Consider the following 12083-nt stretch of genomic DNA (forward strand, 5'->3'; position numbering starts at 1 on the left):
CAACAAGAACAACATAAAAATATAGGGACCTCTCACTAAAAGAGGCTGCGTTATGAGCAGAGTGGTTGGCTGCATTATTTGACAGGATAAGCTGACAGCCTCAAGCAACTGATCTGAGATATCATGAAAGGGAAGCAAAAGCTTTGCTTCATTTAATTTAGGGCTGTCCTTCTATGTGTTTAGGCGGGAATAGCGGGGGGGGGGAAGTATTTGTGTATTTTTCTACTTTACAGACCAAAATAATTTGATCGACATTAAGTTTCAGGCACCTTGGGTTTGGATAGAGAACCCAATTTACATTTCTGCTTTAGACAGTAAAATGTCTTCAGCAAGCTCAGGGCATATAATTATCCATATTTTTTTTCTTAATCTTGGTTATTCATACATTCAGCTGTGAGCTGTGCTGAAATACTGTGTTAAAATGATGTGCTTGGGTGAATGGGAAGAGAATGATGCAGCCCCTCTAAATAATAATGGGCTAATGCACGGGGCTACTTCATGCTGGGAATCTTCTACAAAGTGGAGGCAAGAGACTGGTGCCCTGTATTACTGTAGGGTAACTCTGATGAAAGAATTGATTGGTGTTTCATTTCCTTTACAGAACTATACTACAGAACTTCCAATTAATATTTAAATTCCATAGTTTGTTTTCCCAAAGAAAAGAGAAAAGGCTGTATTGTTTCTGCATCCAGAATGAAATTATCCAAAGTACACATAGAGGGAGTTAATTTGCTGCGCCTGAAAAATATTTTTGGGTGATTATGAAATTTACAATTAGGAAGGAATCCTTATATACAAATGAGAAGGAGAAATCTGAGCAACTTTTAACACAACTCTTTGTATAGTGAACTACTATCTATGTCGTGGTAATAACTTTGTCAATAGCATGAAGTATCCTAATAGACACTGTACTGTTAACTATTAACAATTGTATGGCTTTGATTATTTGTAGATTTCTCCATTTTCACTACTAATGGATAACTTTCACAAAGTCAGGAAAACCAACACTTTGGTTGAAATACAGCTTTAAAATGAAACATGTTTGGGTGAAGAGAAATATGTCTTCTAAAACAGTGGTCGATAGCCAGCCAGTGGGCCAGGGACCACTGGTGGTCCATGAGAAAATTTTGGTGGTCTGCAGAGAAATGTCACCCCCAAATCACCCCCCAAAGCAATTAATCCAGGCTGCGAGGGAACACAAGGCTGCAGCACCCACGTGGCCTGTGGGAACACAAGGCTTGCATCATTTGCATTGCGAACAACACAAGGAAGTGAGGGGAGGGGGGAAGAGCGAAGGGGTGGAACTTGCCCCACTCGCCCCACACGCCTTGCCTGGCCACCGGGCTGCTTCTTTCCGCTTCTTTCTTGTTCTACTTTTGGCTGCAGGCAAGGAAAGCAGCAAAAGTCTTTCTTTCTACCCCCAAACTCTGCCAGAAATGAGTCTTTGGGACCCTGCAAGGCATCCTGCTCCAAGAGGCTGCGCCATTCTGGTGGAGTTTGGGGGAGAGAAAGAAAGATTTCTGCTGCTGGTGTGCTGCTTTCCTTGCATGAAGCCAAAAGTCTCTCTCTCTCTCTCCCCCTGAGAATGGAGCTGGAAATGGTATCCTGCAATCCCAAAAAAAGAATGATCAATCGGTAGCAAAATGGGGTGGGGAATTTTCCTGAAGACTTTTTTGGGGATTTTCCCAGGGTCTCTGCTGCTTTCTGCAGCAGAGATCCTAGGAAAACATCAGCAAGCCACCGACTATCGAAATTTATATTAGTGGTCCACGGGATTTAAAATTATGAGTTTGGTGGTCCCTTTGGTCCAAAAGGTTGGCGACCCCTGTTTTAAAACACAGAGAGTTATCCTTTTTTTAAAAAATGTTATGTTAGGTGTAAATCCCCATTTAATAGTTGACCAATTTAATATACTCTGGTACTATGCAAACAAGCAATTTGTAAGTACCTTGTTGAAAATGTTTTCAAATCTGTCCCCCCTCACCCCCAAAAGATGGGCTCACTTCTCTATATCAAGTGTGTTGATCGGATGCAAATGCAACCATGTGCAACAGTGGCATGATTCTATGAATCTGGAACTACATGGAGAAAATGAGAGGGGGAAAATTATATCACAGGTCCTAATCAAGGGAAAAAAATATTTGATTTCTTCACTATGATCAATAACACATGTATCTATTACAAAGTACAGAATTACAATGGCAATCAGAATACTTTACTCAAAGTTCTGGAGGACTCTGCTCTTATATACTAACATTGTTTTCCATAGTGCTATCTACAGAAAGAATCAGCACAGTATTATTTACCAGACTTAGCTAAATATTCCCTTTATTCCTTCGGTGTACAATTCCCCTGCTTTGCTTTGTTGGGAAGATTTATAATTAATGTAACAAGAATGACAGAGGAAGATGAAAAGATCTTGATTGTAATGCGATTGCTGCTTGCTTCTTTACAGTATTTTCTCAAATTTATTGCTGTCAATTAAATTGATGTGTGATTTTTGTCTCTCAGAAAAGACAAAACTGTTCTCTTTCTCCAACTGTTTTGATAATGCAGTGGCAGAAAAGAGGGGAGGATTTGAAATTAAGTCACTCATGCAATTCTCTGTAGCAAAACCTAAAAAGATTCTAGTTCAATTTATTACTTTTAATTTGTTCAATAATCCAAATATTCAGACAGGTTATAAAGTTGTTTAAACAGTTAAAAACAAGAAAAATAAATAGAACAATATATTGAACTGGAACGATATAAAGATAAAACTATGTATGAAATAAATTTGCTTCCTTGTTAAGTATATTACAAATACTTCAAATTTAATTTTCTTTCCCTTCCCATACTCAGCCCCACAAATACCACTATGTAAGACAAACTTGTCCTAATCACAAATCTTATGTTTGTAACCATTCTCCTGAATTATCAATGCTATTTATTTATTTATTTATTGGCTTGATTACTTGTTAAAACCACGCAACTCTCCTAATCTCAAACCATAGTTCATTTTCTATTTCGTCTCTCTTGTCTACATGAAGAGCTAGGATTACATTTATTGAAAGTAACCACTTCTTGTTTAAATTTATCATTCCTTTTAAAACCACTTATAATCTTTAGCCCTGGATTCATGTTTTTTTAGCTTGCTTTGATCCTTTCTATATGGTACCGCACAGAGTTCAGGAAAATAACAAGAGCTGGTTGGTTCTGTAACTAATGCCCATAGTCCCTCTACCCATATCTAGTGCAAAGGAAACCAGAGTTGCTTGGCATATTGAGAACTTTGTACTAAGGACTGAAATGAGCATCAACATCTGAGAAAGCTTTTCAGGTATCTACTGCTTCTTACCATAACCATAACCAAAACTAAGATGGAAATGGAAAAGAGACAAGATGTTACAGACAGGGAGTAGTTAGAGACCACTTTCCAAACCTTTTCATTCCTTTCTTCTATTTCTCACAAGACTCAAATCGCCTTACAACTTGAAAGCACTGTAGCTTTGTGTTAATGTGCCCAACCATTCCATCTGCTTCCCTTCAAATAAACTTTTTTCTTTGTTAAAAGTGTTTTATCATTCCTGCCATTTTTTTTTTTTTATCGAAGTACTTAGGTAGCACCCGGATCCGATTTCTTAAGCAGTGCCCTTGAAAGTCAGAGGCCGATGTTGAAACACTTGGTACCTTTTGCTGACTTAATTTGGGCAGTGCAAATTTCAGGACTAGATGTTTAAAAATGAGAACTTAAATATAATGATTGTGTAGTATACGGTGACTATCTTTAGATATATCCATAAATTAGAGATTCATTTACTATGCTGCTCGGGTCACGCACTTAAAAAAATAGGCAGGGTACCATATAGCATATCCTTCTTCTAAACATGTTGCCAATGAACATGTTATCTAAAGCGTGCAGCATTTTCCAGCCAAGAATCCTGACTCTTTTTATCAGATCAATGTTTAATCTGATGGGGAAAGAGAGCAGCATAAAAAAGAGAAGAGCATAAATTCAGCCAAGTCCACACAAAAAAAGGAGACTAAATTGTTACCTGTTCCACCATTGAGATGTACTATCAGGATTTTGTACCATTGAATAGATAATACATTTTTCTTGGAGAAAAGGAAGAGAAATCTCATTTTCCTGGAATAGGAATACCTAATTACAATAAATTCTATTGCAATGGCAACTGAAAAAGCTATATATTAACAATCATTTCTATTTTATTAAATACTAGACATGTTCTCTGCAACGATTGTTTCTATGATTCAATAATGTATTGTTTTTCAGAACCATTCTTGTATACACACACAAGAAATGCCTTTAGAAGACACAGTACTTGTTCTAGGTGGCACATATATCACAATCACACAGCTACGTGCATCTTTATAATTGCAGTTTGAAAGTGCATTGCATTGGATTATATATAGTGGAGGTATAAGAATAAATCACCAGTAGTGTCCTTAACTCAAATACAAACATATATTCAGCTAAGTATGTACTCTTCATATCTTTTCACTTCAGCAAGTCCAACAAAAGCACTGTCATAACTCAACTGAAGTAGAGGTGGATAAAAATACGCTTTTCATACAGCATTACAACTAGGAGTTGGCCTTGACTTTTCTGCTTCATTTGCCAAACTGGACACTAGTGAAGCATACTGATAGTTATTCAATAAGAGGATCTTTATGGCACTTCTACAGCTCATGACTTAAACAAAAACCAATTCATGTAAGCCCACCCTCCAAAAACTCCTTACGTCCTTACACAGCATCTAACATTAGATATAGCAGAAACAGCAACAGATGATCAGACAACAGTAAAGTATATTAAAATAGTACTCTGCATTAGAGAACTACTGGATTATATCTATTTTAAGGAAGCTACAAAATAGAACCCCCTATTGTTCTCTCTGTCATTCCTAAATACATACATATTGCAGAGGTTCTACAACAGAGACAGTAGAGTCCATAATCCATTCTACTAGAAAAACAATATAATCAGTGGGGGAGGGGGCAATATAGTACTATACCGAAACAGTTTATTTTCCATTATTAGCACACACAAAAGAGAAACCAATCTAATCTACAAATATCGTCCTAGCATGTACACTTCAAACATTTCTCAAAAACAAAACAAAAAAAATCAAAATATGACTTAATGAAATTTATTATGATCAGTATAGTATTTTCTTTTGTTGACTATGAACCAAATTATCATTGGATCTACTCTAGGGGTGTCCTCTCTGTACTGTAAAAATTTCAGATTATTGAAGCCATAGAAAGTCTGCTTTACTTCGGTGCTTCAGTACTGTTTTATTTGGATACAGCTGTGGATATGATGTGTATAATTAATTTTTCAGTCAAAAATGTGATTCCATGCTACATTTGATTATTTAAATATAAAACAGCTTTAGTTCTCTGAGCCAACCAAAAATAGTGATTTTTAATTTATTCCTGCTGCCTGCAATTATTCACAACCATGTATTTTTAAATATTTCCAGCCTATAAAAATTACTAATTTTTGCCACTTGTGTTTATCTGCCTTTAGACTTTGATTTGGATAAATTAAGCTCTCAAGTGTTCCTTGCTTTATGAAACGCTGCATGTTGTACACTTCAACACAAATAAATGACTTCTACCATTAGAGGTTTAAATAATGTAATGTATTTCATGCTCAGCCTGAAGCGGGATTCCAATGAAGTTGCTAATGCACGTAATGATTAAGTGTAACTCAAATACTAACTGTGTTGTTGAAAACATGACAGGCAATAATTTGGTCTATTATATTCTGCCATTTAATTGCCTAGTACAGACATTCTCTGACACTTTATGAAGCAATGATTTACAATTATTCAAGCTGCAAAGGTCAGAAAGTGACATTATAATCATCTACACAGAGATCCCTTCTAAAGCACAAAAAAATAGGTAACTCTACACAAAAATAGTTTCAACTGAAGTTTCAACTTTCTATTTAAAGATTTTTTCATAGCCTTAGAACAAATGGTTCACTTACAATACCATTAAGACATATTTAAAATCCAAATGCACATCTCCCACTCGTCCCAATATTGTTTAAAAATGAAGAATCTTTGTTCTTCAAAGACAACACTAAACAAGCTTTTTTCTTATTATTTTGTTGATCTATGGCTCCACAGTCAAAGAATATGAAACTAATTCTAAAAACTGACAAAACAAAGAGAGCAAAATGTGGAATCCTGTGGGGGATGAAATGTTTTCACCTCTCTTTCAGGCAAGTTCTTTTAATTTTCTGTGTAACATTTTCAAAATTCAGCCATTCCTGGGAATCATTTAAAAATAAATACTATAAAAGGCACATTCATAAATACACTGGCAAAAGTGCTACCATCAAAGTTCAAATGAAGTTTAATGTTTAAAAACACTTATCTAGAAGATATGTGAGATAATGCACAACAATAGGTAATATACAAACAGAATAGATATGGAAAACACAGGCATGTTAGAAAAAAGAGAAATTTATGTTCTTCAACTAATGTTCAAAATCTATCACCATTCCTTAGTGTAAATATGTGATTCCACACACTACAAGAATGTATAAGGTAAGCCTATAGATTGGTTTTAAATTATTAACATTTTTTAATTTTATTTTTTTTCTAACTTTTTCACCTACTGATTTATTTATCTCACTTTAATAAAAGTCTTACAGGTTTCTTTAGGAGCCTTATATTTCAAGGAAAAGTATGAAAAAGTAGATGCATTTTTAGTAGATGTATGCTGACCGTAAATTTGTTTAAAATCTGAAATCATGAGCAATTCCTTTGCTTTTAAAACCTCAAAACTGCAAGCTAAGCCTTTTCTCTCATTCCAATGCACAAGGTTTGCAAACATAACTATTTGAAAACCAGTTTAAGTTTGCTAATCTTAGTATAATCAACAACTTCATGCCCAGTCTTCTGAAAATTAGATTTAAATAGGTAGCAGTTGGATACTCCTTGAAAACAGATCCCTTCTCAAATCAGGGATGCATTTTTCATTCATGAACATAATGCAAAAGAAAACAATCAGCACACATCTGCTGACAAGGAAATGAGTAGCAGACGGTTTATTTCAAATGCTGAAAGATTAGTAGCTTCCAATCTCTATAGCAAAGTATTTCTACTGTGCAGCTGGAAAAAATTAAATTTAGATTTGAAATAATAAAAACAACATGCGAAAGCAGTGCTGTGTTTCTTCCATCTTTTATGTTAACTACACAGTGTAAAAAAATCTCTTAATTTTTACCATCACTTCTCCAACATTTTTCACCTTCTGATTCAGCTCAGCATTATACTGTATTTCAAGGCAATCAAGTGAAATCTTCCATTTGTAATGATTCATAGTCTTGCACTGACAATTCATATGTCCAAACATATTCTGTAACAACTGGAAAAATTATTTAACCTTCTACCTAATAGAAAGCTTTTCTAATGAATCTAAATGACAGGACAGAATCTTAACTACTAAAGAAAAGAAAACACAGTATAGGACCTTCTGTTTGTGACAAATTTACCTAGTTAATGTTCCTGAAAGATCATTTCACCTCTTAAAACATGATTTTTTAAAAAGGTAAATTTATAGCAATTAAAGCTAATGAAGGAATGAAACATGAGCTGCTTATGTTCGGGAACTAATAGGTCCTCTGAGCATTTCTAAGATTATTTAGCTATCAATGATAATGAATTGACGTTGTCAGTGGTTTTACTGTACTAGCTCTAAACTGCTGCTAATATGCTACTCATTGCTAGATTTTTTTTATACTGCCATTTTTTAATCTACATACTAGCCTATTTTTATGGCAAAAATAAAGGACATACTTCGTTCTTGCCACACACTCAAATACATTAATAGTGGCAGAGTTATTTAGTGAAAGTTTAAATATTCTAGTCCTCTCTTTTTCAAAACCCATTATATTTTATTGCTAACTCACTCATTGTTAATGGACTAACATTTACAGTGTATCTTGGACTAAACTGTATTATTATTTTAATTGCAACTGAAGACATATCAGAAGTAGATTTTGGAGTATCTTTTTCATTAAATATGTAAGGCTACTTTGACAATGTTGACATGTATTTAACTGTCTAAAAAAAATGACTTATAAAACAATAAAAAGCAGTTTCTTTTAAGATATTCACAATGTATTCCTTCATATACGAGAGTAAGCTAATTGTAAAGGGTTGCAACCACAATTTAAAATGGCTTGCCAATTCCGATCCATCATTCCCGCTATCCATACACAAGCAAATCCAAGTTCCATTTTTCACATGCCCATTAAATATCAGACAAATAGTGGCTTAGTCACAGATCCTGTATGCACAGAACTACTAATCATATCACAAAATAGATAGCTGCCCACATGCAGTAGTCGTGAATATTATTTGTTGTCCAAGGACCAGAGGATAGTCCTCTTGTTACTTTACAAGTGACAATTTTCGTATCAACTTCCAGTGTGCTTGTAAGTAATTTGGTCAGCAACTGTCCAGTGCTTCTTCCCGTCACCACTCTTGTCAGTTTAATGTGCTATTTTTGTGAGAAACATTTGCCTCAGTGAAAAGCATTCTAATTTTCTTTTGAATATTGCACTCACTTTGTTCTGCTAAGAGGTTTAATTGCAAGAGCTGACACGACCAAACTCCAGCTGAAAAATATCCTTAACCACTCACTTTATCATTTTGGTGGGCATTGGGTTTAATTCACTGAACCAACACTAAACTTTACACTAACCATCAGGCCTCTCCAGCAACTTAAAATATTTTGAAAAAAACATTTCATGTGGCACATATATTAGCTAATTTTTTTAGCATAATAACACTAAAATACACTTTTAATAAGAGCGCAGTATTAAAACCCACCTCTGAATGTCCTACGCCATACTATATATGCCATGGCATTTGGAAACCTTTTAAACATTTCTGCTAAATTAATTAGCTTTGGATTAAAGAGTTTCAGGATCCGCCATTTTAAATGCAATATAGTTGAAGTTCAATTAAACATTATGAATGGTCCATGTGACGAAATAACCATTAAGGAAAAAAAAGAAAATGGGAAGCATTTCTATGTATGGCAATAAATAAAAAACCTTTAGAAAGTTTTCTTCTATCTCCTGTAATACAAAAACCTCATAGCAGCACATCGTTCTAGAAGCAAACAATACATAACACAAACATGGATGAGCACAGAAAAACACAGACTATACTGAGGACTATATTTTTTTAAACACATACGCACATACTTTACATGTGTATCTCTCTCTCTCTCTCTCACACACACACACACACACACCTTTAAAAGGAAATTTACAGTTCTCCCTGGCAATGTGAATGAACATCCTATAATTTAGTCAATTTACAGATTACAGGTTCAAATTGACCTTGTAGCCCATAAAATTGCTCATCTGCGGTACTGGATTAGAAGTAGGAAAAGAATGTCATAACTGTATTTAAGGAATTTACCATAACAATGGGAAGGAGGATATGCATGCATAATTTTAGCCTCTCTTGCTCACATTCCCTCTTTGAACACTGAAACAATGCATAGCCTGCACTCCTTCCCTGCTAACCAAAGGAGGAACTATTTCAATTTACTCACCCACAGACATGACACTTGTATTCCCTCATCCCAAGGTGCCTCTTGACATGGTTTCTGGCATCTCCTAGTTGAGCTGTTGCAAAGTGGCAAATCTTGCACTTGAATGGCTTTGATCCTGAGTAAAATTTAGCATAAAGAAAATTAGAAGCTGAATTAGAATATTATATTACCCTTGGATAAAGAAATCACCATCTGCGGGAGACAAAGCCATTAAAAAAAACTTTTAAAGGTAAGTGTAAAAACCACCACCCCGTATTTAATCTGTTGTAAGAATCTTTCTTAGCCCCTCAAAGAAAAATGCCTATTGCATACATTTATAACTCCAGGGATACTATTAGGATATTTCTCATTAAGTTTACTTGCCAAGAGTTCAAATACAAAAGTTAAGCAAGAAAGGGGTTTCATTAACAGACATCGTATCAATAATTAGATGATGAGATACTCTAAAATATTAAAATGAAACAAACGTTGTTGCTCAGAAATTGTCCATTATGAAATGGCCTGGATTTCAGATATCACCAGCTGAAGCTTGACACAGTTCATTTCACTAGGTTCTAATTCGTTTCTACAGAACTGTACAAATCTCATTATTAAGGTGGAAGACTTAAAAATACATCAAAAATGCTCAAAAATGCCCAGAAATCCAAGCCAAGATGGCTCCATCATTGCACTCCAAATACAACTGAAGGACATGTTGTTGGGGTGGGCTGATTTGGACTAACATGTAGAACTATCTGGAGTTCTAACACACAGAGAGGTTTTGACAATCAAAGCAAATTATAAAAATGGCCTTTAAAGGGTTTTAAATCAGGGGTAGTCAATCTTTTTATATCTACCGCCCACTTTTGTATCTCTGTTAGTAGTAAAGTTTTCTCTAACCGTCCACCGGTTCCACAGTAATGGTGATTTATAAAGTAGGGGACAAAACCCCTACCGCCCACCATGAAAGCTGAAATGCCTACTGGTGAGTGGTAGGGACCAGGTTGACTACCACTGTTTTAAATAATTATGTGAATCAGCACTTAAGAGAACATCCATATGTTGATCTGATTATTTCAATTCATATTAGAAATCCAATATGCCTTTTTTTTCCTCCTGAAGGCCACAATGGTTGCTAAAATATAGAAGGTGGAGGAATATAATAAGTGTTGAAGTTCAATGTGCCAAGTTTTCCTAATATGCAAATACTATTTTTAGACTTGATTATGTTCCATGAGCCTTTTTTGTGGCACAATGTGGCACTGTTGAAGGTTATCATGACAACTTTGGCCATGCCTATAGCATATCAGACTCTATAGAATAGTTGTAACTACTAAGAGAGTGTTTTTCTTAATTCTTAAAACATATTTCAGCAACTGTTTTGCTGTGCCCTTCTTTCAGACAAAAAATAACATTTTAATATTGCTATTCTTGCAGAGGAGGAGACACAGAAAGAATGATATATTTCAATTGCAATGGTATGAAGTATATGAATATATAGTGAATAAAATATTTTACCTTGATGACTGTTTTATAGTCTGAATTTATGATTATTCTGAAAACTGGAAGTATTGACATTTGGGCTATTATTTATTTCAGGAACAAACTTTAACTGGCTAGAACAGATATCCATCAAGACACTCACACAAACAGGGGAAACAGTCTTGTTCTTTTGTAAAGCAATCAGGCCAAGTAAAAAAAATAAAATAAAATTGAATATTGTAACTTAAGATAGCTTTCAAACCAAACTGAGGCAATTATGTTACCAGAAAAATGCAGTCATTAAACCTGGCAGGTGTCAGTAGTGCAATACTAAGTGGTAATACATTATTTTAAAGTATTCTTTGACCCTTTCCAACTTTTAAAAGAGCAGCAGATCTCTCTATCCATAAATCCCAGAATTGAAGTTAAGTGTAAGTGCAATATGCTCACGGATACTTCATATTATGTTTGGGATATGTTTTGTGAAGAACTTCTTCCAATATAGTTAAGCATAATATGAAATATGGGATCTTTAATAAATATACATAAAAGAGTTCGGGTAAGAAAAATGTTACAGTACATCATACTTGATCAATGATCCCTTCTGTGCCCTTGAACACACAATAGCCTCAAAGAAGACTTTGTTTAAATTGAAGATCTCGGTTAAAAAAAAATTTAAAGTCTTAAATTTCAATTTAATTCTCAAAAGCTGACAAAAAATGAAGCATTTAATTTTAATCTTCTCACAGAAATAAAAAAGTCAACAGTACTAAGCACAGGCAGATAAGGTTGAATATTTCACAGTTCAATGACAATGAAGCCAGATCTCTTAATACTTCCATTTCTACTGTTCAAAGTAGATGTAAAATATATTTAGCACCTGAACAGTTATATCTAGTCAGCTTTATGTTTAAATGTCAAAAGCAAGTTGAGTCTGCAAGGAGCAGGAATCACACTGAATCAATCATGGCAGAACACCAAGTTTATTTAAATAGTAATGATAAAATTGATTTAACCATTAATTTGCTAGC

At 34.6% G+C, this 12083-nt stretch overlaps 1 protein-coding gene across 1 annotated transcript in view; it reads right to left on the bottom strand.

The window, feature by feature from the left end:
• The window catches only part of ZNF407 (zinc finger protein 407), a 354338-nt gene that overhangs the window by 299524 nt on the left and 42731 nt on the right, over positions 1-12083 (bottom strand). Inside the window, exon 3 of the mRNA XM_026699460.2 lies at positions 9592-9706. Coding sequence (XP_026555245.1) covers positions 9592-9706 — 115 coding nt within the window. The remainder of the gene's footprint in view (positions 1-9591; positions 9707-12083) is intronic.

The sequence above is a fragment of the Pseudonaja textilis genome, chromosome 3 (genome assembly GCF_049901715.1).
Source record: "Pseudonaja textilis isolate UNSWEBS1 chromosome 3, rPseTex1.2, whole genome shotgun sequence".
NCBI lineage: Eukaryota > Metazoa > Chordata > Lepidosauria > Squamata > Elapidae > Pseudonaja > Pseudonaja textilis.